Source organism: Ammodytes marinus, assembly GCF_949987685.1.
Source record: "Ammodytes marinus genome assembly, chromosome: 13".
Classification (NCBI taxonomy): Eukaryota; Metazoa; Chordata; class Actinopteri; order Uranoscopiformes; family Ammodytidae; genus Ammodytes; species Ammodytes marinus.
In genome coordinates, this window is record NC_137217.1 from 9,753,690 (window position 1) to 9,781,387 (window position 27,698).

Here is a 27,698-nt window from a genome sequence, read left to right on the forward strand (position 1 = left end):
CAGCTAAACCTCTTTTTCGCATGTTTAACACACTCGGGCACATGCGTCCTATCCTGAAAAATACACAGACTCACACAAATACTCACACATAGAGGTATGATGAGACATTATTTATTCTGATACAACAATAAAAAGCTTGACAACAGAATTTGAGCGCAAAACTAGAACACATAAGCATCAAAAATCAGTGAAAGCAATAAAGGTATCATTCGGCAGCTATGGTGGGTTACATGAACATACAGTGAAAAGCTGTATTTCTACCTGGTGGGATGGAGTGACACTTCTTGCGTGCACTTCCTCTGTGGAGCAACAGTGTCTGTGCGTGAGGCCTGCTGCACCATCAGCCCTGCATCCAACAATCCAAAGCCATACCTGGAACAAGATGGAAGGGTGCACTCCATTATACAGATACTGCATGCTACTTTTATGTATGTGAGAAGCACAAACATCCTTTACATGTACAGTATTCACACGCACGTGAACCAGAGGCTATTTTCTTTTACGTAGGTGGCTGAATGTGCTTCAACAGGAGGAGGCAACAAGTCACTGGAGGAGGAAGATGACACAATCTCTTTCCCTGCTCTGTCCGGTGGCTGAGGGGCTGCTGCTGTTTGCACCGCCTGTAAGTGCCCCGGAGGAGGATTGATTGTGAACAATGTGCCATCTCACACACACTGTGGACTGTGTAATCAAGCCTCATTATTCATTCTCTTACCACCACCAATCTGGGCTCTGCATGGGGACACAATGGTCCACCCTTAAGCGTCTGCCGCTGCCTGGTGACAGTCTGACCACTGCCTGCCTGTGTCTAACTCTCTCTCTCTCTCCTCCACTTTACCACTCACTTGCTTTCGTCGTCTCCTTACATCTCTTTCAAATCATCCACACTCATCTTTCCTCTTTTGCCCTCTCTCTTTAACAGAGGCGCCCGCTGCTCAATTTATTTCCCTATCACGAGTTCTCCTTCACTCTCTCCTCCACCAAAAAAAACCCGAATGTCTTGCATCAGAACAACCCTTCCTCCGCCACTTCAGTGACACCAAGATTGCAGTTCACACCGGTCTCTCTTTAATTCCCTCCCTCAAATATTTCATTTTCTCTCCCTCTTTCTCTCAGCTTCCGTCTTGTCAAAAATCACAGTCCTCAGACTAGTGTAACAGGGCCGTAACAACCTTCATGCCCCCCCCCCCAACCCCTCCCTTTTTTTGAAATCCAGAGGGGGTGACAAAGAGCTAATTTCTGCACATTATTACCATACAGACCTTATGGCGTTAATCTGCAATAAGTGAAATTCATTATCCTGATGACGGGGGTCTCTCTCTCCATGCAGCACACAGACAGAGAGAGAGAGAGAGAGAGAGAGAGAGGTAGTGAGAGAGAGAGTGAGAAAGAGAGGGAGGTAGTGAGAGAGAGAGAGAGAGAGAGAGAGAGAGAGAGAGAGAGCTGATCAATAACTCAATCTGCTGCCCTGCATGGGGCTCCATCTCCTCGCGTCTCAAGACTGTCAGTGTGTCTGAGGCCCACACCGGCCCCTCGTCCTTACAGCACGCTGCACGATCAATGGACACAATCTAATCAGCCACTATCACCACCAATGACTTTTAGCGTGTAGGGCCCGGGCCATAATAGCATTAGGCAGACCAACGTGTGTGTGTGTGTGTAGGGTTGAGGTGCGCTGCCGAAGTTCAAGGTCGTTCGGTGGTGGGGTTTGTGAGAGCTGTGAAGTTAGTTGGAGAAACACAAAGCCGGACGAGATCTGAATGTAGAAGAAGAGTCTGCTAAGGCAATTGACTGGCATGGATGCCGGTAGAGTAGGGGAAATGTTTGATTATTTGGTTTTTCAATTTTCAAATTTGCTCAAACTCGAGAGGGATAAAAGTGTTTCTATTAAGTAATCAATGTGTGTTAGAATTCCCCCAAAAATAAGCTGAGGGGACAGGGATCTGTAATACATTAAAGATGCACTCAAACCAATGTTGGTGTTGTTGCTTAAACTTTGCACTGTTCTAACAAGAAAGACTAAAAGATCATCTTTTTTAAATGTTTTGTTAGGGCATTTTACCTTGACTGTTGACATTCAAGAGGCAGAAAATAGAGGAGGGTGACATGGGACAGGAGTTTTAAGTCAGAATGGTACGTGTCTTAAACCACTGTTTCATAAGGACACACCCTAGCCTCTACAACAATCAGCCCTGCACTGAAGCAATGCAAGGGGCCAGTGGTGGTAGGATGTTGTCACCCAGTGTAGCAGTGTGGCTCTTTTCTGTGTTTCCTGTAGTTTTTGAACAGCATTGGAGTTAAACTACAAAGTGGAATTTTCCATATGTGTGGGTTTTGCTAAGTGGTAGATAATTAATCAATAATGCATTCATTATGAAATATTCCTGTCACCTTAGTTTTCCTAAAATGTAAGAGTTTTCATCATAAAATAGGTCTCTTCTTTACTTGACGACCTAAAATGGATGAAGTACAATGTGCAAAATAAAAAAAACAAAAAACACACAGTAGATCCCCAAAGATATTTCACAGTAACTAATACATTGACTTCTCATAAAACAGAAACTGTTGGCGACTTGGGGCTTGCCACCCTGCTCCCTTTTTTAGTGATTAAATATACCCTCCCCAGCCCGTACCCCCCCCCCCCCCCCCCCCCCCTTAGCAGAGAGCTGTGCACCTATTAAATCCTCCAGCTCCCGCAGATCGATGGGGCCTGCCCCAGCTCCACGGCCATAAACCCCACACAGACATATATCTGATAGAGAAAGCTGCTGGAAACAGGTTTACCCACCATAGAACATGATGAAAATGACAGATTTTATGTCCCCCCTGCCACGTCAATGAAACACTACCGCTGAGCCCAGACGCTTCTGGAGAAGGCTCTGTGGCCCTTTCAGCTATACCATCAGCGGCAGCGAGAAACAGGGAAGACTTACATCTGGCTACGTTCACCAAGGTAAGCCTGGTGAATTCTCCAAACAGGAATGTGAGGATTGATGGCGGTCTGTGAAATTTAAAGGTGCACTATGCAGTTTCAGGGGGCGGGGGGGGGGGGGGGGGGGGGGAGGGATTTGTTTACATTCGCTCAGCCTGCAGTCAAGTTTACAAAACATAGCTTTTCTCTATATCAATTTTTTTTTGTATTTTATCATTTTTTCATCATAAATCAAAACAAAAGGCACCTAGAACTAGACTTGAATGTGTTGGAAAACAGAACGGTGGGTCCTGCTGCTGTAAACAATAACAGTGGAACTTTTAAGATAGCTTTCTAAGTTCTTAAGTGAATGTGATTGAGACTTTTGGAAATACTGCAAAACTCTTTAAGATTAAAGCGTCTCTAAGAAAGCCACGTTATGTAAAACAAATCGAGCAATTAGTCAGAAACAGTCACTGAATTTTCTGCTTGTTCTTTCTGTCCACCTCCAGTGTGTTTGAGCCAAGCCGACTACAGACTGACAGGCCCATCTTCTGTCCACGCAGCACGAAGCATGTTAAAGCCCCGACCCCCCCACCGCCTACACACATATCCAATCTTCCCTTCGGCCCTCGCATTTTCTCCATCTCCTGATGGCCAATGCCCTTGCAAACTCTTACTCCCACTTTCTCCTTTATCCATCGGGGTGAAGGCCGACGCCCCCCCCCCACCCTCCCCCCCACCTCTCCATGGGGCCTCTTTGTAACTGTCGATGAACCCTTTTCACTTTTTGTTCTGCGGGCCTTCCCAGGTCCTTTCTCTGTTGATATTCACACCATCTGCCAGCAGCAGAGGACAGCACACACAGACCCAACTAGGACTGAGACGCACAAGATCTCCAGGGTCGAGGTCTTATAGCTTTCGTCTTTGCACATGGCATTAAAAAACACAGCTTTTAAACAACTGGTATGCTGCCACCAAAACGTTTTTTTTTTTTTTTTTTTGCAGCTATCCAGGGACCTAGCTAGTGCGGCCTGTCCCTCTTGTTTGCAATGGTACGTCCTGCTAAGTCCTCCCCTCACCAACCCCCCCAATAGAAGTGGCTGTAAAGAATCACTCAAGCCGCACTAAGCAGCTGCCTGTGAGTTAGGTCATTTTCCCAGGAGCCACAGAGTGGGCATTGGCAGGACCTCAAAAAGAGGGGACACCATCTGTTCGGCGCCTGAAAAGGTTGGTGACACCTTCTGTGGTACCAACAACTTCTAATTAAGTGGCAAGGAATGCAGCAGCAGCAGCTCCTGCGCGTGATTGGTCCATGCTTGCCTTAGCTTTCCCGAGGACAACGCACAACAGAAGCCCGGTCAGCTTCACGCACCTCTCTATCACATCTGGCTATGGGCTAATGAAACACACTTGATGAAGGTGACACATGACTGGATACGCCAACAATAACTTTGTTTACTACTGTTTTCTATGATTGTGTGTTACATTGTTGTAGCACCTAATTGAATATTTATCAGGAGTGAAGAGAAGCGCATTAGCCCTTTGGTCAGTCCCAGCGTGGTTTGTTGTATCATGATGCACTAATTTCATTAACGTTAGGATTTAAACGAAATAACAAATAGACTTAACATTCCTCTGATTTCCATCGCTCTTACAAGCCAAATCTGCCGCTCAGAAATGTTACTAATTAGGCTTATTAAGTAATTAAGAAGAGGTCTTAATTATATCTGCGCCACTGGGACCTGCACGGCTGTAACCATGAAATGCTGTGCTGCGCTAGCTGGCTAAGCTGTGTTGGTTTGGATATTACAGAATTGCATCCCTTTGACTGCTCACTCATGTCTTTTTATTGAGAGAAAAAATTATTTTCTTGGCTGTGCATTAGGCAAATATCTGTCCGAGGTGAAATTACAGAGAGAAACACTCAAAGGCGCAACCTCAAAATGTCAAGCGAATTACCTCGCAAAGAGTTAAAAGTTTAATGAATTATATTGCGGGGATGGGAAATAAGGGGCTTTGGCACAAGTGTGGACTTGAGTCTCTGGGGAATGGGCACCATAACGGCCCTCTTTAGTTCTCCACAGCCATCAGTCAAAAGCAGCAGCAGCCTGCCCGTCCTCCTTCTCGCACACAAGGAGACTTCTCCTGGAAGCCCACAATGATCTATACGCCATGACCTCACTCACAGTGTCCAACACATTTTGATTTGTAGCCCGACTGTTATTCAAACACAAATTCAAAAGGGGATGAAATTCAGCAGAGAGCTTTTGTTGGACGCTCACCAAGGTACAGTCCTTCTTTAGATGCCTCTGCCCTTGTGGGAAAAGAGAGGGAGAGATGGAGGGAGAGAGAGAGAGAGAGAGAGAGAGAGAGAGAGAGAGGTAAGTGAGTGAGCGCTGCGTTACGAGCTTGGCATAAGATTCCCTCCCGGGTACCCAGTGCTTTTCTTTTGCTCCGGACAAAGCAAACACAAAACCAGGAAGCCTTTGTCTGCCCCTCTTCAAAGGGATGAGTTTTTGATGCCATATCACTAAAATGTGATGGAGCAAAGCAAGAAATGTAACGATCAAAAAACAGAGTCTGTTTTTGTGTGTTGTTCATTGAAAGGTTTGATATCTGCTACATGATTTCATCGTGGGAGCCGCACCGAGTGCATAGGATATTCGATGATTATACCTTTAAGCAGGTCAGTTTAAGGGCATATGCCACATGGAGCCAATATGGCTATGCTAATGACCTCAGTGAGTCTCTAAAATCATATGATAAAAAGCAAACATGCATTAAAAAGTATGAATAGAGGCAATACACAGAGATCCCTTTAGAAACAAGGTTTGTGTAAAGATGAGTGATTATTACTATCAAATGAATCAATTAATCATGGCCTTTTGTTGACATTGGATTTACTTGTAGGTAATCAGTCCAAGTAGTGGTATTTATCCTACATACGTAGTAATGCTAATTATGTTTAGGGTTTTAAAACTCTAAGAGCAGGAATCCATATAGAGGTATGGAAGATGTCATCAGCCTAAAACTTTGTATTGCTCAAAAAAAGTGCAAAAAATAAAAAGTGAAGTATTGGGCCCTGTATCTCTAGGAACATAAGCACACCATTGGGGTTAACATATTGAATATTCCTGTTGTTTTTGTCATTGCTTTGTAGGAATGTTCTCAATACTGTCGCGGGAATGAGTATTACTGCAAGTGGTGATGGGTTTTGCAAGGGTGGAATCTACAGAGCACATTTACACTAACTAGTCTGCTGTCACCTAATCATGGCGGTGACACAATTTAAGTCTGAATGAGAAAAAGAGAGAGAGCTGAGGAGCAGGAGCGTGAAGGCTTTTGTGGAGCTTGAACTTCATTTTGAAATGTATTTTTTATCCACCCCTCTAGTAAAATATCAAAATTGCTACTTGTACATGAATTATGCATAAGTGGAGATTTGGAAGAGCACAGGGTCCCTACAACCCCCCACCAGTCTTATAGCGCAGCAGGGTGGAGTGGAGTGGAGTGTGTGTGTGTGTGTGTGTGAGTGTGTGTGTGTGTGTGTGTGTGTGTGTGTGTGTGTGTGTGTGTGTGTGTGTGTGTGTGTGTGTGTGTGTGTGTGTGTAGGGCTTTTGGGTGGAGGGGTACACAGACACCCCTCTGTTTTGCCCGCTGCACCCCCCTGCCGGGAGACACGGCACCCCCTGCAGGAGATGCAGCGCTCCGCTTCCCTTGTCCCTTAGGGCGAGTCTGTGTATGTCACACAGACAAACACACACACGGCTCATTCAGCCCAGTGTATCCTCTGACCCATCAATCAAATGCGTATACACACACGCGCACATACACAATTAAACAATACATTTTGCATCTATGCATGACTGACTTGTTACAGTGCTACCACACTACTTGCAGAGCACATGAATACTTTCAGCAGAGCCAGATTCCACTCAAACAAAAGTAAAAAAAGAAAGAGTTGTTGAAGAATAAGGAGGAGAGCTCCAAGTTGAGATGTCAAGCTATATGTGTATCTAAATACACCTTTTATGTGTAAATAACCAATCATGTTTGGTCAATGAATATTATGACTTGATCAAATATTCAAAGAACTGCTCTGAAGGTAAATATATTCTACAACCTCACAGGACTGGAACTCTTCTAACTCGGTGCTATGATTTGGACTGCTTATTGATTAGCCTTGCTGGACATGTAGATTCCTTGGTATGAATTGTAAATGTGTTTATTTTGCAGTCCTTTGTAAGTGTCTTTCTCTTATAAGTATGTACTGTATGTGCAAATCTCCTCAATAAAGTTATTGATTGAAAAAAACAATCATGAAATGAGGTCAAGGGTCAATGCCACACCACTGGCCTAACCATTAAAACAAAAACTTCCTTTGAGCTTCCTCTCAATTAGCCAAGCATTACCCACACATACTGTAGATCCACTCTCCTTTCACAGGATACAAAATCATTGCACTATTGTAGTAAGTGAGAGTGGGATTGTTAGTCTGTGGATGAGCTATAGCTCTAATTTCCACGAACACACGAACACGAACGCACACACACACACACACACGAACACACACACCACACACACACACACACACACACACACACACACACACACACACACACACACACACACACACACACACACACACACACACACACACACACACACACACACACACACACACACACACACACACACTTTCTCTGTGTCTTCTTAAACACATGTATATAGACCACAGGCTCGGTCACAGAGTAATTGGCTCAGCAATGAAAAAACAGGAGGTCTGGATAATTAATTAATCTATCTGGCTGGGGCACAGACACAAGGCCAGTTTTACAACCCCACCAGGGAGACTGAGGGAGAGAGAGAGAGAGAGACAGAGAGAGAGAAAGGGAGAGAGAGACAGAGAGAGTTAGAGAGGGACCCACTGCCCTCAGACGATCTATGGCCTTGCTTGAAATGGAAATGGGTTGCCAGAATGCATTAGGTGTGTGTACACTCACATTTTCCACACAAACACACACACACACAAACACATAGTCCATATCCCCTACAACTTCACAAAACACAAACACACACACACATGCTCTCCTTTTGCAAACACATAAGTACACACACATACACTCTGAACTACATATTCATCTAGATTTACAAAGCTGACAGATTTGTGAGGTCATTCACTTTCAGTCAATTCACAGACAGACCAAATGAGAACAAATCAGACTGTCCTCAACCAGGATTACACTGCTGTATTCACATGACGATACACGTGTGAAAATCACAATTCTGAAAAGTCATCTCTTCTTCCTACTGAAAACTCCAGCTAATTATTACTTTATTCATCGGCAATGTGTCCTCTCACGTGTCACGTGTGTGTGTGTGTGAGTGTGAGTGTGAGTGTGTGTGTTGTGTGTGTGTGTGTCTATGTGTGTGATTGTGTACTTGTAGCCTATTTCCACAGCAGGATAATTTCAGGTGCCCAGAAACAATTTCAGGAACTCAGGGAACTGTGCCTGCGTTTTAACACAGGAGGCAGGATCTAAACGAGGTGCCTTTGTAGTAGTTCCTAGAACCGAATAATAGACCTTGCTCTGGGGTTAGGAAATGTTAGGAATGTTTTTTTTTATTTCATAAATGAATTGCTTGAAAAGGGACATTATTCTTTGATCAGATAGGTCATGATTTAAATATAAATTTAGCAAAATCTTAACTAAAGTTCAAGTATGGCTTCTATGAGAACTTTTTTTTTTATATTTTTTTTATATTTCTTTGGCATTTTTTTTAATGCTTTTATTGATAGTGTAGAGACAGAGTTGAAATGGGGCAGAGAGGAGAGTGACATGGAATCGAACCCGGGTCCGCTGCTGGCCGAGGCCCATGGGGGGGACGCCCTACCAACTGAGCTAAGGGCGCCCCCTTCTATGAGAACTTTTTGTGTGTGAAATAAACAACTGTTTTTTTTTAAACTGAATACTGAATGTTATTTTTCTCTTGAACACAGACACCGTGCATGACAGTCAAAGGATCGCCTCGATGTCTAATGGAGCATTCAAATCTAAACGAGGCGGAACTAAACGCATTTGGGAACCTTCTGTAAAAGCAACAGCATTTATTATTGTTCATAAAATAGACTGCGCTTCAGTGAACGGTGTTGACATACCCTTCTCGGCTCCTTGAAACCCTGGCAGAGGAGTGAGCCGAGGAGAGTGAGGTAAAAGAGAAGTGCAGTGTAAATTTTATTCACAATCCCAGACAGTTTACCTGTCAGACTGGGGAAAAGATCTGGAACTTCTGGAGAGTGTTTTTTTTCTACCTTTCTTCACCAGGAGTCTGTGTGAGAGCTCACAACAGGATGGGAGAATACACCACACACACACACACACACACACACACACACACACACACACACACACACACACACACACACACACACACACACACACACACACACACACACACACAGGTGGGAAGTGGCAGGTACATCTATGGGTAATATAGAGAGCAGATGGAACTGGTAGGCACACACAGCACCTTTTGCTTTGACACAAACACACACACATGACAGACACACACTCTTGCACGTGCACACTACCCACCATAGTTCATACATAACCAAAACACACCGACACAAACACATAGAGCAAGCTGCTTTTTACCTTACGGTGACAAAATTTCACGTCTGAAAATAAACACACAGCCATTATCCACACACTTGGCAAGAACTGCAGTTTGACTTTCTCCTGTCAATGTGTTAAAAAGGTTGCAGGGCCATGCTATAAATGGCTATTTCTCCTCGCAGGGATAGAAAGAGGTGTCAAATAGTCCAGGATAGAGGGGTATGTCTGTTTCTGACCTGTCTCTCCGGGGCACGGTATGAGCGACGGCGTAGCTACTGGCCCTGATAATCTCACAGATAAATCATCTTTAGTCACTCTGTAACGGCACTGACAGGCAGACAGGCAGACAGACAGACAGGCCTAAGTACCTGGGAGGAAGGCAAAAGGGACTTTAAAAAAAACACTCCAGTGAAGAGGAGTATTATACCTCCGTGAAGAAAAAAAACTGTTTATCCGCCCCGAGCTCTCTCCCCACTCTCCTATCTCCCCCGTGAGTATCATGGGCTGCCATTTTGGCTGTGTCTCTAGGCGCTATTCCGACACGATCTCATGTCACCGTTTTCTGGCTGGCGTTCAATTTATGGTGTTGGCTTCATATCCGCCTCTACTACACTGGCTCTGGTTCAAGCTCTGCGGTGGCTGTTTGTTTTCTGGGGGGGGGGGGGGTTCATTTGTGGCTCTGTTTCAGCAAAGTATCCCCACCTCTCTAGTTCCAGCACCCCAGGTAGCTGGCCCTCTGCCTGGGCATTGCAGATCAGTGGGAGATCCCCGGCTCACGGCCCTTTTTTGTGTTTGGGGTGGCATTTTGCCTTTGTTTTTCTCCCCCACCATCTCGCCTGTAATCTAAACACCCAAAACATCTCATGCTTGACAAATGGGCCCTGAGACAAGGGGAGCAGGGCGGGCAGGCGGGCGGAAGACAAACGGCTGGAAGCGGTTCAACCCCCGTGGCAGGACTGATGGTGTCCGACTGGGCCTGACCCTCCCAAAGGTTAAAGACACGTTCACTTACAAAGCAATCAATTACCGGGGCTTGTGTGTGTGTGTGGGCGCTTTAAACCAACCCCTTCCCCTCTCCTGCCTTCCAACACAGCCGGCGTTATTGATGAGGGGTCCTAGTGTACAGCAGCATGCAGCACACTCCAACCTGTGTGAGTGTGTATTACATTTCACAATGGAAATAAATCTTAGATTCTCAGCGTTACTGCCTGTACCTGAACTGCTCCCGTGCTTTAAGCTTTCTTCCCCTCCCACCTCCTTCCTTCCTTCCTTCCTCCCTCCCTCTCTCTACTCTCTGCTGGTTGTTGTAGCAGGTTTATTCTGGTAGTTTGGGGCTCGGCGGGCCCCGGTAGAGCCCCTCAGCTGTTCCGCTGGGTTTGTAATTACCATTTCATTAAGAATGACAGTTTCGGGGGGTTGAAGCACCATTTCATCCGGGTGTCTCGTGGGGAAGGAGCTTGCCAAATTTCCCAGTGTGAGTGGCAATTATCTCTCACCGTGTCTGCAATTCACCATTTTGTACTTAGTGGCTCGACGTTGGCGAGGAACACTTTGTTGGAGTAATAATAGGTCTGGGGATATTTACACTGTAGCCCACTCTAGGCTTAGCTCAGCGAACAGACCTGATATGAGCAAAAGAGATAGAAACAAACTAAAGGGAGACGCTAGAGAGACACACACTTTACCACTTATGTTCTTCTGTATAAGGAGTGGTGTTTCAGTATGCTTTCCGTGATGCTGCACACAAGCTGCGTAGGGTGGAAGTGTATTGATTTGAGGATCATTTTATTTGAACTGTAAGGTCATTCGGGATCTGAGTGTTGTATTTTTGTTTTGGATTTTTCATAATGTAATTTATTTTACTACAATTTTGCTTCTTGTAATGTTTCTTTTTTGGCCACTTGGCAAGAATGACTCTAAATCACATAAACCAGTGGTTCTCAATTATTTTCTGTCATGCCCCCCCTAGGGGACAGAAATTTTTCCGCGCCCCCCCTAAATTGAAATGCTATTGAGAACCTGCTAATATTTATTTATTTATCTGTACAAAACCACTGTATGAGTTTCTGGCACGAGCATTCTGCATACAATCACCTCAAATTAGATAACAAAAATTAGCTGAGATAACTTCTGCAGCAAAAACATTCAAAGTTCAGTTTATTAGCTCAATTTGTAACATTTAAAAAAGACTGCTCAGTCTGTGTGAATCTCAGAGCAAATGATTAACTGAGGTTTGCGTTTCATTCAAAACATTTTTTAACTGTAAACATAGTTATGGTGGTGTTTTTTGTATTAGTATAGGCCAATAGGCCTTCTGTGATGCGATAACCTATAATTCATTAATGTTATCATTAGTCTACTTGCTTGATTTCTTTTTAAATAGCCTACAGAGACACTTGGAGATACATGTGGACATTTATTTACTGCAAATCGCGGCCTTTCGCGCGGATATGACCATACACAAGCACACATCGCGCTTGCTAGCAAAAAAAATTTTTTTTTTTTGGTCAGTTGGAAATCAAGGTAGCCCGCGCCCCCCCCCCCCCCCCCCCCCACCATTTGAGAAGCACTGACAATGACATAAACTATACTAAAGTACTAAGTACATCACCACAAATTCAACCACTTGACTTATAAAGATCTAACATGGATGACATTTTTTCCTCTTTGAATTCAAACACTTTTCTAATTGCCTTCTCGTGTTTCTTAATGCACAGTTTGTACACTCACCCGTATTCGTTGGCGTACCAAGGCAATGTACACACGCCGGTCACTTTATTAGGTGTACCTTGCTAGTACCGGGTTGGACCTCATTTGGCCATCCGACCTGCCTTTATTCTTTGTGGCATACTTTCCACAAGTTGTTGGAAACATTCCTCAGAGGTTTTGGTCCATATTGACATGATAGCATCACACAGTTGCATCAGATCTAGCGGCTGCACATCCATGATGAGAATCTCTCGTTCCACCACATCCCAAAGAGGCTCCTCTGACATCAACAAGACATTTTCGTCCCCACAACTGCTGCCCACTGGATATTTTTTCTTTTTTCGGACCCCTTTCCTCCCCATTCTGTTGCTCGATTTGAACTTCAACAAGTTGTCCTGTCTAAATCTACATGCCTAAGTGCATTGAGTTGCTGCCATGTGATGGCTGATCGGTTATATGTGTTAACAAGAAATTGAACTGGTGTACATAAGTTGCAGGTGAATATAGGTAAGTCTGTTTTTAATGTCTCATTACACATGTACAATTAAAGAATTGGTGGTAGCTGTAATTATTCCTCCTGTACAAACCGGCCTTGAAGTCATTCTTTCCTAGCGTCTATACCAGGGGTCTCCAACCTTTTTTCAACTGAGAGCTACTTTGAAAAAATTAAAGTGGCCAAGAGCTACTTGTATCAAATCGCTTATATTTATTTACATAGCACACATCAAATGAATTAAGCTTCTGTTTGCACATGTGTGAAATTGCAATACCCAATGCTTATCATAAATAATTTCCCATCAAAGGTCCAAGAACACGTTACTTTACACTTTTTGTGGGCCACATATCAGTGAAAATTGACATCAATGTCTATACTACACTTCTTATTGTGACGCAACAGTGTTTCCCCCAGGAAATGTCTTAGTCAAGGTGGTCACCACCCAGGTGTGGATTTTTGAATTTTGGGGGTATTTTGCTCAAAGATGCCAATACGCACTACAGAAATAAACAACTGCTTATTTGAATAAAACAGACAACTGACCTTACAGTTGTACATTTTTAAAGTTCCTTTTTAGATAGGGGCTGTTGTGAGATTATTGTGGACAATTAGGCCTACTGTGATGCGATAGCCTATACTTCATTAATGGTTATTATTAGCCTACTTGCATGATTTCTTTTTAAATACAGAGGTTATTGGTCGTTTTGGAACATGTATTTCCCAATTTAAAACGTAAAAATAAAGCAGCATTGAAATTCAGAAAATAAATCTTGTATGGCTACTATAGCAGGCTGTTTTACAAATAACTAAATACAATGTGTTTTCCCCTTAAAATGATTAAATACATTTATGCAAAGGTCAAAGACAGTGCATGCCGTAGTTATGCATGGCCGCATGCAGAGCCGCAGAGCAGCACACACACCAGCTGATAGAGAAACGCTTTGAGACACATGTGAACATTTATTTACCGCAAATCGCAAAGTTTTGACCATGGGAAGAGGTGCATTTACCTTCAACAGATTTTTAACTTGTAGAATTTTTTTTTTTTTTTTTTTTTTTACAAGTCGGTCAACCTATCAGGCGAGCTACTGAAAACCCGCCCGCTCGCGATCGACCTGTTGGAGACCCCTGGCCTATACAGTGTAAAAGATGGGGGACACAATCTGGTGGCCTCTTCTTATGGAAAAATGCATTCTAAAGTTCACTTCAGCAGGCTGCGTTACACAAATCAAGTGGCATCTCCCAAAATTGCAGTTTTTCTTCCCTTCATATTACCCAGGGTGAGTAACAGTTTTGTAAATTGGTCATCTAACACTTTAAACTAGAACATGTATCCTGTATGATAATAAGGGAAAAGGAATGTTATGGAGTGAATATGAATCAGGTATACTGTTACATACTGTGGTTAGTTCCTGTTTCATTCTACCCAACCATATGTTTTTGCATGGTGGTTGCCTTGACCACGCAGGAAACGCAAAACTGTTTATGGTCGTTCTTTTTATGCCAATACTCTAAAGTTGAGCAAAAATGCAATATTGTTTAAATACAGGGAAAACGGGACACCTTTTTTTAGACGGGTAGGAAAGGCATTTATAGTGTTTCACTCTGTTGTTGTTAACAGAGGGGGAGTTCAAACCCTGCTCTCTGTCTGACCTGCACACAGCTGGCCAATCACTGTCTGATTGTCGGCTTTGGAAAGTCACAGAGATCGCCTGACTCCATTTTGGTGTTGGAAAGGTGTGTTTAAAAGTAGTTTGAAAAATCCGAAAAACTACTTTTAATGAATCGCACGGGCAGTTGACATTTTAAGCAGGAAGGGAGTGAACACAGCTGAAAAAAGGATGTGGCAAGGTTTGAAATAGAGTGAAGTTTGTAGAAAGAAACCAACACATTGTTTTTAGGAAATATAAATATAATGCACTTCAGTGTGAGCTTTTTCTGAACTCCATGTCATTTAAGATTTCACCAAGACAAGTTTTAGTGGACACCAAACTGACTAATTTTCGTCTATGCTATATATTCACATTCACTTGTTTAAAAGAACTGACCGCTTACAATCACACAGGCACTGGACTTTAAAAGTATAAGGGAATTTTACACTAAAATTACTAACTGGGGAAGAAACCTACTGACAATGGATACATTTTATCAGAGAACAAGCACTGTGGATTTTTGTCCACCATATCCTCAAGTGTAGTCGCTCAAGACAAGAAAAGGTCAGGGCCTATATGGAAGAACCATTACAACAAGCAATTACGCTTTCAACACGTGGATTTAAAAGTATTGCATTAAGACAGACTCAACATTTGAAGCTTTATGTTTGTGGATAGTCTGTGTGAAATGAAATTGTACAGCAAATTGGAGACAGTATGTATGTGAGCCTCTTAAGTGTCTGTGTGTGTTTACTCCTCCCCTCTTAGGAACAAAAGAAAAAAATGGCAGGCGTCCGCTGTGTTTCTGAGTTATAGTGACATGACTCACGCGATGTCTACTGCGAGTGACGGCTGCAGCTCTTTTAATTGCATGTCTGCGGCTGAATGATGGCATACTTAATTCCTACACATTCCACACAATTGCTTTCTTCACATCGGCGGAGGCCTGGGGAGGCAGCGGAGAGGCTTTCTGTGGCCATATGGAGAGGGAGGCAGGGCCCGGGCTGACTGATCGGGGGCTTTGTACCGACCCATTCCCTGCACCAGACTGCCTGCTATATATATACTGCTCTGAAGCTATACAGACCAGCATGTGACGGAGCCCTGCTAATGAAACACATTTCACACACACCGCAATCCCAACACACACACACATCAAAATAATGCATACAACCGGGATGCAAGAAAATTTCATTTAGCACAAGTCTCTCTAACACAGTCCCAGATACCTAAGCAAACTCTGGTTGCGTTCCGAATCGCATACTCTTTCTTTTTTCTATTCTACATACTACATCCGACGATAAAACTAATCTAGTTAGGATGCAGTAGGCATACTATTGGGACATACTTTACTCTCTTATTTCATCATAACATTGCGCCTTGATCTTGCCTCTTGCTTTTATATCCGTCGCATCCCCGTTTGCTTTCATATGGAGGCTTCGTCGATGTGACGTCACTTCACGTGCGCACTGGATTGGGGGTCATAATCGCCCAAATAGGATGCAGTTTTCAACACTAACAATCTTGGCCGCATGAAGTAGGACATCCGGGTACTTCTAACCATCCTAAATCTGGCCACAAGAATCGGGACATCCTAAATCTTTTTTCTACATACTATATAGTAGAAAGTATGCGATTCGGAACGCAACCATAGTCACTTACTCGCACTTAAACACACACACAAATCCTAAAGAAAAACAAAACACACAACAATAACACATTCAGACGTCGGATCTAACACATACACACACACAAAAACACACACACGCATTCACACACGCATTCACGCACGCACTCACACACACCTACACAGTCTCACACATACTTCACATACTCAGTGTTCTCAATTACACACAGTGTATATGTAGACACCATGCAAAACACTGATATATCTACATACATCCGTAAAGATACACACACTGACATGTGCACATGTACTTGCACGCACGCACAGACACACACACACACACACACACACACAAACACACACACACACACACACAAACACAGTAAGCTGTAGAGAGTGTTGACAGTTGTGTCAGCTCATGGTAGCAGCAGCAGGCTCCCTGCTGTCCTGTGAATGGGTCACTACTCCTTCATCTCTCTTATCTCTCGGTCACATCAACTCTTCAGTCTGGAGTGAGAATAGTACTCTGGTCCTACAGTGCTACAGCGGTTGAATGCAGCAGTAACGATCCAACCCCAATGTTTCTTATTTGCGGGCTATGTGGCTGATGTGTGATAAGTGACATGGACTGAACATGTCCTTTAACCACACGGCTCAGCAGCGGGTTTTCTATGAGGAATTTCAAGCTATAATTAGACGACAACAACACATCGTTATGATGCAGACGCACATAAATGCCACACAACAGCGGCGGCGGCAGCCTTTCATATTTTCTTTCTGCAAATAATGTTTACATCAGCGTTTATCACATAAGCCTTTTACCGATTAAGAGAAAATCCGATGAGATTAAATATAGACTTTGTGTCAATATTCATAAAATTTTGACTGTTTCTAAGGCATTTTTTACAACGTATTGGAAATAACTTTATTCGCATAAAAATTTGGATTTGTATGGAAACATGCTTTATGTGTTTCCATTATGTTTTTAACACACTGTTGAAAGCGTTTGCATTCCGCCAATAAGAAAATGTTACTGCAAAATTGAGACTTGGTAACTGTCAGTTTGGTCATCAAACATTGTTAAAGTTGTATTCATAACTGTCATGTTTCTTGTTTTCTTAAGCTGTCAAACACCAGAACGTGAAACTATAAATGTAAAACACGTCACTGCCAGTCCTAGCACACAATAGTAGTTCAGAACTGAAAATGTGAACGTTCTCATGCATTGGATATTCATCAAACTGAATCCATCTCTATACAATGTTGCTGATTGTTGCTTGAAACACAGTGAATGTCAGCACTCAGCATTAGCTATTGGCAGAATGAACACAAACACACTGCTACTGGCCCTCAGATGTAGCGGTTAAATGTCAGCTCCAAGAACAGCCAGGAGTGGTGTTCATTGATGTGACCCTGAAAATACCGTGGCCCTGCGCAGACCCCAGCAGGACCCTGTGCATGCAAAGTAAGGAGTGAGAGAGAGAGAGAGACATATAGTTTATATTGAGAAAGACAAAGAGAGCCTGCTAATGCATTTAGTAGCCAGGCCGCGTTTAAGAAAAAAGCCCATAATGACTTTAATTGATCTTTATTAGCTTCAATTAGAGAGGGACACTAGGGGCCCAAACAAGGCAGTGATTCCTGCAGACAGATCAGGGTGATCAGAGGTGAGTGGGATCAGAGAGAGAGAGAGAGAGAGAGAGAGAGAGAGAGAGAGAGAGAGAGAGAGAGAGAGAGATGTATGGACTGAAAAAGACATACTAAGACACACAAAACAGTGCTTGAAAGAGCTTATGACACTTTGTCAAGTCCTTTACAAATAAAGTGAGAGCAGCTTACACGACTGTGGAGTTATGAGGGACAGTTTTGTTGACCTTTTAGTAGGTGGCCATCGATTGCATACAAGGCCAACGAGAGTGAGCTTGTTCAGAGACACGTTTGAAATGTGCCTCTTTGAGCATAATGTGCACTCACCTTGGGACTTTATGTATATTTTTCATTAAACATGCAGAGATGTGATGAAAAATAAGAAATAGTTTTTGGTGAGTTCTGACTTAGGTAAGACAGGGGCTGAGCTGCCACACAAACACAGAAACAGACACACTCCCAAACACAAGATGGGTGTTTCCTTTTCAAGCAACTTTACAGCTAATGTCTGGACTGTAAATACATAGGACGTTAAGGGCAAATCAACATGGACTGCACAAACGGTCCAGTGGTCAAATGTGTGTCAATGACAGCACACCTTTAAAGGGATATGCATCTGAGAAGAGTGACTTCTTAGACTGCGATCCATTCAAAGCTTGGCAACTTTCCTATAGGAAACAATGGAGCAGTACATAGTAAGTATCACCCTATATCATGTGGTTGGTCAGCAGAAAGCTCTGTTCCTTTTGGGAAGAGGACTGTGACCCATGTTGGTGTCTTGTTGTGGTTGTTTGGTGTTAAAATGGCGTACTCAAGAATTAAAGCAAAGTAAGCGGTAAGATGTAAATATTGTAACTTCCTAAAATTCCTGGTATAACATGGACATTTCATTCATTCGTTTATTTCGAACAAAATAGGAAAATAAAAAAGCAAGTGTGAAACAGCATACAAAGAAACATAACAATAATCATAAAGTGTCATAAACATTATTTATAAATGATTGAATCATATGTGTCTGAAAAGCAGGAGGCAGCCAGAGCTTGTTAATTCCCACCGCTTTTCCAACAGCTGATAATTACCTCCACAAATGTAGCAGCTCTAAACATCTATTTTCATATGTACACCAATTATTAACATTTATACACTAAATCAAAAATGTACAAAGCCATTGGAAAAAAGAGAAAAAAAAACGTCAACCACTGCACAGTATCTCTTAGTTATTTATACTGTACAACCCATCACCCTACAATCACCTATTACTAATTAAAACATCTGATCTCTGTTTATATATGTATCATCTAATATCATTTATATTCACTACCCAAAGCATATGAGTGTATGTGTGCATTACACTGTTAAAATGTTGTGTTAATAGAACAGAAATGCTCTGCTTTGCTGCCACTGGATCTGCTACTCAGACTGCCCTTATACTGCTACTAAAGCCTTCCTCCACGGCTCAGTGACCTCTAATATCATGCTGCTTAATATGTGTAGTAAATCTGAGCAATAAAGATTTATTAGGCTAAAACAATGCTATGTAACTTCTATTCCACACACAGAGACAAAGGTGGATGAATGAGCTACACGCTTGCCTGCCCACCATCCATCCATCCATCCATCCATCCCTTTTCCCCTACACAGAGCCCATGTTTGTGTTGCTATGGTGGAGCCTGCTGACCCCTGACCCCAGGCTAATGAGAGCGATAACGAGGATTAAAAGGGGGTGACTGGAAGGTGTCTGAGAGTGGGCTTTAAACAATTACACTGGGCTGTCAACATGCCTTTCTTCATGACTCAGGAAATTACAGTCTCCCTCTCACTCGCTCCACCCCCCCCCCCCCCCCCCCAGCCCCCTACAGTCTTTCAGTGGGCACACAAAAGAAAAGGGCTTATGGAAAATAATAAATTATCTCGGGGCCACGTTAACTTGGATGTAAATCGCCGGGCAATTATGTTTTAATGGCCCTTTAAGAGAATGAGTAATTGGGTTGACACTAGTGGGGTTGATCAGGCTCACCCGTCTGGAAGCCATAGCTCTCTGGGTCTGTGTGTGTGTGTGTGTGTGTGTGTGTGTGTGTGTGTGTGTGTGTCTGTGTGTGTGTATGTGTGCGTGTGTGTGTGTGTCGGTCAGTTGGCTAGGGGAAAACACTGTGATGGTCATAATATCAGGGAATCTAGATGACTATTATACTCATGCTAAAATTAGAACGTAACTGGGCATTGAATCCACACACACACACACACACACACACACACACACACACACACACACACACACACACACACACACACACACACACACACACACACACACACACACACACACACACCTCATACACACACACAGACACACACACAGACACACACACACACACACACACACACACACACATGCACACACACAGGGGAGAGTAGGACCCTGGCCAGTGCGCTCTGACCTCTGGCCCTTCCTCTAACCTGTGGCTGATTGGTGTGTGTTTTGATTGGGCCACCGTGTGGGGCAGAGCAGGCAGGATCGATGTGAGAGAAAGGGAAGAGATCACACCAGGCCAAAACCTGATGAGTGGAACAAGCACCAAATGAGACGGCAACAACACACACAGCAGGGGACACAGCAGAGAAAAAACAGTAAAGAGAAAGCAGAGAGGAGAATAGTGATAGAGATCTGAAGGCTAGAGCCATGTCTGACACACTATAGAAGGAAATAATCAAAAGCCCTCTACTGCAATGAACAAGCAAATGGTGGGATAAACCTATATTTATCTCCTCTTTACTTTCATCTGGGTATAGGAAGACAAACGGGGGCAAGGAATTGATGGGATGAGCATCTGTTAGGCTTGGCAACAGTCACAAGTCTGCAGAGACGCTTTTTGAAACCCCATCTTTCAATCCGTTCTCCATTACTGTCAACGCTGTACAGGCACTTAAAGGACTGTTCCGCGGTAAAGGAAGAACAGTGAACTGCACGATGCAGATGCAGTTATCTGTCCTGTTAGTGTTTGCTTTTAGACAGAGGTTCTGTAATTCTACCAGCAGCAGTGAGAGCCTGACACACACCATGTGCAGTGAGTTTCTACAGGAGTAATGGAGTAAAAGATGTTTTTTTTCCTTTGATGATACTCTTTAAAAATGAAAGGCCTTTCAAAATCGTATAGCCACACCATCCTTAGTATACGTCGTTTGGAGGAAAATAAACACATTAGAGGTCGACTTGTACTTATTCTTGAAGGCCCATACTAAGAGCAACATTTAAGGACCGCAAGGCAAGTGAAAAAGACACTGCGGATGGGCAAGTCAGTCAATTAGACGCCCCATTAGTGGACCAGCTCAGATTATTTGAGTTAAGTAGACAATAACAAGCCAGCACAGCCTCTGGGGACAACCAGGGAGTTCTACTCTGTATGTGTGTTCAGACTGAACTGCAACTTTAAGTTATTTTAACGATCTAATCTTCGAGTTATTGTTTAATAAATACAAAATATGAATAGTAGTTTAGTCTATATAAACTGTTTGAAAAAAAAGCCATGACCCAAAGCTCAAGCTGAAACATTTGAATTGCTTATTTTGTTAAAGCAACCTAATAATACTTCAGTTTACGATGATAAAACACTTTGAAAATTAGGCAAATACTCACATTTGATAAACTGGAGCCGGTACATGACATTGATCAAAACAATGAACTAACCAATTCAGTTCGAGCCCTGAACACCAATTTCAACCTTGCATTCATTTGGACTAGTTGACCAAGAACATTATTTAACGGTATGTTTATTTCTCTTTGCATATGCGACAGAACTACCCAGGAGCCCCGGCTGTATCGGTTTCCATCCTCAGATCCTCTCTGTTTTAATGCTGCCTCTTTGAGTCACACGGGTTGGGGGATAAGCGCGTGTCGTGTCGGTGCGCTCATGTTGCTATGTGCTACAGGGGAGCGGACAGAAATAAGATCTGGGAAGTCCACTTTGAAATAGATATATCCATTGCTTTTAAAGCTTATCGGACAGCAAAACACTGGACAGCATGAGGCAACATTTTGTTGACCCATGAAACGTTGTCATGACGACTATCACTTTATTCTCTGTTTAGACATGGTACCAAGAAATCTACCAGGGATGTGCGCCTGCTTGGGCATATCTGATTGGCCGCCACCTGATGCGTTCACACTATCAATATGTTGTGACTTGCCAGACAAGGAATTAAAGGTTTTAAATGTGTTTAAATGTGTTATGGAAAATGGCAACATCACGTACATGAATCAAGATAAAAGGTCATGAAAGGTGTTAAGGTTGTTTTAGAAGACCTGATACTGGATGCAGGTCCTTTAAGGTGGAGTCAGAGATTCTGGAGAATACTTGTTGTCAAAGAAATGTTTTGTCAAAATCAGTGGATATCTCCTCATGATCCGCTACTGATGTCCAAACTGTGTGTGGATTGAAATAAAATCTAGAGTCAAAACAAAGCCTTTGCTCTGTAAACAAGCCTGTTGCTAGGCCCACTTTGTTTACATGCCCTTTTTTACATTCCAGTTAACAGACCCTTGGCTTTGTATTACCACCTGATTTTTGTTCAGTGCACACAGATTTTCACCCATGTTGACAACAAGCGTTCTACAGAATCACTGACTCCACCTTTAATGCACACACACAAGTCTTGTATATATATATATCTTATGCTGGTCCACAGCAGCAGCAGCAGCAGCAGCTGATGTGTGGCTGTATCTCTCTGGTGTGTTAGTGTGTCTCTGTGACTCTTTTATTCCCTCCTGAGCGGCTCCGTCACCCGTGTCGCCGGGGGGACAAGGAGAACGTGGCGTTTTCACCGGATCAAAAATTTACGAGCAATTAAAAGTGGTCCGACGCGCCGCATCCATCAGCCCCATGCACTGCATGCTGCTGCTGCCAGGCTGCCAGGCTGGGCTGAGGGGGACTCGCAGTAAACCACAGGCTATATACTTTTATATCTGTTTTCCCTCCAAAGAGGGAAGGTTATGACAAAAATTATGTTTTACTGTCCGCAGCTTCTAGCAAAGCGTGTAGACATCTTTCACGGAGCAGGCTTGTTTGGGGTCAGACAGGGAAAGGAGACAGCCATGGAGAAATATGTGTGCATGTAAAAAAGTGTGTGTTGTGCTCATGTTGGGTGACAGAAGCTTTTAACAATAGGAATAACATAGTATCTGCTCCTCCGGTCGATCAGTTACTAGGAGGAAGAGTGACCTAATTACTCTGTTGTTTATCACTGCAGAGATCTGATTTATTTCCCTATGCTGATGTCATTTCAGCACTGACTCTTCCTCCTCAATAAAGTCTTTTCTGGATCCAAACACACACACACACACATGCACGCACGCACACACTCACACACACACACACACACACAAACACACACACACACACACACACACACACACACACACACACACACACACACACACACACACACACACACTCACGCACAATGATCCATTGCGACACACCTAATACACAAAAAAGGACGCAAGCCCTCATTCATCAACACAGTCACTCTTTCACTTTTTTTTCTGGCTCCTTGCGACAGGCCCGGGCTCATTTGCATCCTTAATTGTGTTGTAATGTACTTTTAATTTGAAAATGGAGGCTATTAATTATTTTGATATGGAACAAAATGCCGCAAATGTAAACATTCTAATGGTTTTTCCGTGAACAGAGAATCATTTTTCAAAAGAGGGATTGAATCTTATCTAATGTTTCAATGCCATACTAGTTTATTTTCATTTTTTTTTTTTTGGTGTGTAAGATTACCATTGTACCGCTCATGCATTCTCCTTGATTTTCACTTTGTCTGTGCGGAGAGAGGGCAGCAGTTTTCTTTGATCGGCTCCACCGCTGTTATTTTCTATCTAAATCTCCCAGCGGATAATGACTGTATATGTTGCACCTTTGCTATGAGAAGAGATTAAATGAAATTAAGCCTGTTTGGACATTCTGCCCTGTTCCCGTGCGTCATCCCCCCTCGGTGCGAGGAGCCTGCTAACACCACCAGACTCTCCACTTTCTATTTCTGGGTTAGAGAGGCTTCAAGTGGAGATGTGAATCGCAGATTAACTTCTTTTCTTTTTTTTCTTCTTCCCCTCCTCCGTCAAACATGTGATCAATAGGTGTCAGTGTTCAAAGGATAGCAGGCAATGCCGTAGGAGAGAGGGAGAAAGAGCGAGGGAGAAAGAGAGAGGGAGATCCATTTGTACAGGCCATGGCAACAAAAAAAAAACTGACACTTTCACTCCCTCAAACTGATAAACTCCCCATAGAGAGGAAAGGGATGAATGCGTGTTATTTTTCTTTCCTTTTTTTCACCTGTTTCCATCACCTATTTACCCGCAATCCTTTTCTCTCTCCACAAACACAAACACAAACACAAACACAAACACACACACACTCACTGACACACATTTTCTGTCCTCTCATATCTCTAAACCCCCTGTACAGCGGCCACCCCTCACCCCTATCTCTTTCACTCTCTCTCCTCTGATTCTCTGGAGGGTGCTGGGAGCTGGCTGACATCACAGCCGGCCCTGGAAAACAGCCTATAAATTATGAGTGACAAGCCTTTGGACCAATAAAAGCAACACCATATTTCATGCACAGTAAATCTGATTGCAGATTGCTACGGCGTGTGGCGGCTGACATGTTTATTGTCGCCATGGCGGTGGGAGCTTGGGTGGGAGGGGAGGGTGGGGGGGTCTTAAAGCTCCCATACTACGGTATAGGGAGGTCAGACAGATGGGAACTCTGGGATATGCCAGTGACTCCGCACCCACCCACCCAGCAAAACCCTCCAAATCCCCAAACGCCACACACAATACACACATATATCAACGCTAACTCACCCGACATCTACAAGGAAGCTATTTTTTCCCTTCAGCTTTTACAAAGCCCCATGCAACTGCAACCATCTGTCCTCAATGCGCACATGCTCCCTGCGCTTTACTTTTAAAAGAGGTTGTATTCTTCGTCTCCATTGATTTCCCTTGTTTAAATCCAGAGTGTGCAACTTTGGAAAGAAGAAATTACAAATGTAAATTTTATTTTGCAAGTTATTAAACAGTGTTGCTCAACTCAACACACACTCTGGGCTTTCACTGCAACAGCCTTACTTGGTCTGGTGTATAGTCATTGGCTAATTAACTTTAGGTGGAGGGTTAGTGTGTGTTGCTGTATAAGATTACTGAGCGTGTTGGCTGAGCTGATGAATCTTTTTTGACTACTGTTAAGGGCAAAGCACACTAGTCGGCAGTGGCGAAGTGGGTAGGGAGATCGCCTCTGGAGTGCAGGGTCGGAGGTTCGATTCCCCGCCTACCCGCCACATGTCGAAGTTTCCCTGGGCAAGACACTGAACCCCAAATTGCTACCGATGGTTCAGAAAGCACCTTGCATGGCAGCTACTGCCATCGGTGTTTGAGTGTGTGTATAAAAATGTGATATGTAAGATATGTAAAGCGCATTGTGAAGCGCCTTGTGACCCTGGTCTGTGAAGGGCGCTCTATAAATAAAGCTTACTTACTAGTCACTTTGCCATAGATGTTTTAAGACACCAACTGACAAATCAGAATCGTCACTTTTTAGTGTCCCACAGAAACGTATGTTGTTTCATTGTTCTTTGTGAGCTGCAGCTCTTTGTTAATTGGCATTTGTTGTATGTGCAGCATGTTTCTTGATGTTCCTTTCTTCATTTGCCCGTGTCAAGTTGCAATGCTGTAAGCTGTTTCACCCCAACAGTGGCTGCTTAACCAGCACAAGTTGCATAGTCTCAATTAAAATTTGACTCCATCCTTGCAAGGTGCTAATTTTTCTTTTTGCTGATAAGTTTTTTGTATATCTTTTCTGCAAGGCTGGTTATCTCTGCTAATGCCGCCAATTATTCCTTCGTCATTTCTTTTCCAGACATAACGTACAAAATTAAATCACTTTCTGTGAGCCCAAAGACTTTTCTTGATAATATGAAAAGTGCTCTTATAAAGTGTCTAAATCCCCATTCAGTCAACTGCAAACAACATATCAGTAACCTACATGAAAATATTCAAACCACAAACTAGCAAACAACAGACTACACACACACACACACACACACACACACACACACACACACACACACACACACACACACACAGAGTATCCCTCGTCCATCACTTCTCTCGACGACCTTTCGGCATTCTGCGTAATCTCCAATTCCTTTAAACAGGCATCCTCTCATTACAGTTCTATCATATCTAATCTTTAATGTATTGTAACAACCTCGCTGATGGTAAGTGACCCTATAGTCCGTCAGCCCTCGCCCACAGTATAAACCATGCTTCATAATTAGCCAGTATCATTTGGGCATTACAAGTCCTCTGCCACGGCCCCCTAAATGGACAGATTTCAACAGACGCCCGCTGGTGTGATCGGCATCATTATATTTTAATTAATCCATTCTTCTCACCAGCAACACAGTAATTACAATCTATTTTACGACGCCGCACGCTGTGAAAGTGTGGGGACGGTGGAGAGAGAAAAATATAGGGAGGCATGGTGGAGAGAGAGAGAGGGAATAATGGCAAGAAGAGAGGGAAGGACAACAAGGCAAATAAACTACAAAGGAAGGTGAGCACAGTGAGTTACTGGAGACAGCACATTTTGAGGTGAGTGAGACAGAGAGCAGAGGAAAAACATCACACGCGCTATGACTGATTGCCGATATGTCACCGCCCCGGCTGACATTGTAAAAGCGTTGTAAAAGCGTTTATACGATGTCTGGAGGAGCACAGGACTCTCTCTCTCTCTCTCTCTCTCTTTCTCACAGTCTCTCTCTCCCACGGTCATGCTTTGTACGGTCAAAAGATGAGGATCCACCCTTCCCCCCCTCCCTAGCCTCTGTCTGTATAAATCAGGGCAGGTACAGACACTCAGACACAGGCTGTGGGCGTAATAATAACATTAGAGTATTACAATGACACTCCTTCCCCTGGACAAGATCACCTGTCTCAAACTGTCATAAAAACAGCTGCTTTTTTGTAGTTGAAATGCTTTATATATGAGGAGAGCGTGTAGGCGTGAGTGTGTGTGTCTGTGTTTGTGTGTGTGTGTGTGTGTGTGTGTTTGTGTGTGTGTGTGTGTGTGTGTGTGTGTGTGTGTGTGTGTGTGCGTGTGTGTGTGTGTGTGTGTGTGTGTGTGTTTGTTTGCAGAATAAAATGTGAAATACAGTAAACAACATGAGGATGCCACAGCCAGTGTGATCTATGGTGGGTTGTTTCCATGGGCAAACTTGGAATAAGCAGAGCATGATCTCTTCACTCACAGTGGCCTTCAGGCTTCAGGGCAGTTAAGGTCAAATGAAGTGAGTGGAGTCAAGTTAAGGTGGTTCATGCAGGTATAAATGCATTATACGCCATTGCACTTGCCTGTAACGATCCCCTTCCAGGGATCGTAGGGATAATTATTGCAATCATATACCTTTTAACCACAACCATTGTCTCCGCATGTGCACCGTTAACTATTCAGTCATATGTCTTACCATGAAGGCAAATATTTTGAGGGCGTCCGTGAAATGGTACACAGACAGATAAACAAACAGATGCCATAACTATAGTATGCCATGCACCGTACAGCACTGGTGAAGCATGGTTGAGTTGTTATGAATTACTATGATTTACTTAAGAGGTTGGTGATCAGCTTGTGTTCTTCACAGTGAGAAATCATCAATTACTGTGATCCAGTATAGCATGTCAGTCCCCGGCAAATATTTGTATTTTTGTCCTAATTATATATTTGCATTTTAAGATGAATAGTAGTTTTTTTTAAATAAGGAAACAACTGCTTTGAATAGCTCTAAGAATGATGGATTACTATACATGCAAGTAGAAATGAAGGTTCAACTAATACAGGTAAAGAGAAATGCAATAGAACCAGGCCAGTTGTTTCGCCTTGTTTCAGTCCTTATGCTAAGCTAAGCTAAGCAGCTGCTGGCCTTGTATTTCAATGTACAGACATGAGAGTGGTATCAATCTTCTCATTAAGTAACT

The 27,698-nt window shown here is 43.2% G+C and overlaps 1 protein-coding gene across 1 annotated transcript in view; it reads right to left on the reverse strand.

Moving 5' to 3' along the window:
* Nucleotides 1-27,698, reverse strand: part of LOC307259117 (proprotein convertase subtilisin/kexin type 4-like) — a gene marked incomplete at both ends in the record, with an annotated part of 161,734 nt that overhangs the window by 26,468 nt on the left and 107,568 nt on the right. Inside the window, 2 exons of the mRNA XM_080038851.1 lie at nucleotides 34-53; nucleotides 262-372. Coding sequence (XP_079894977.1) covers nucleotides 34-53; nucleotides 262-372 — 131 coding nt within the window. The remainder of the gene's footprint in view (nucleotides 1-33; nucleotides 54-261; nucleotides 373-27,698) is intronic.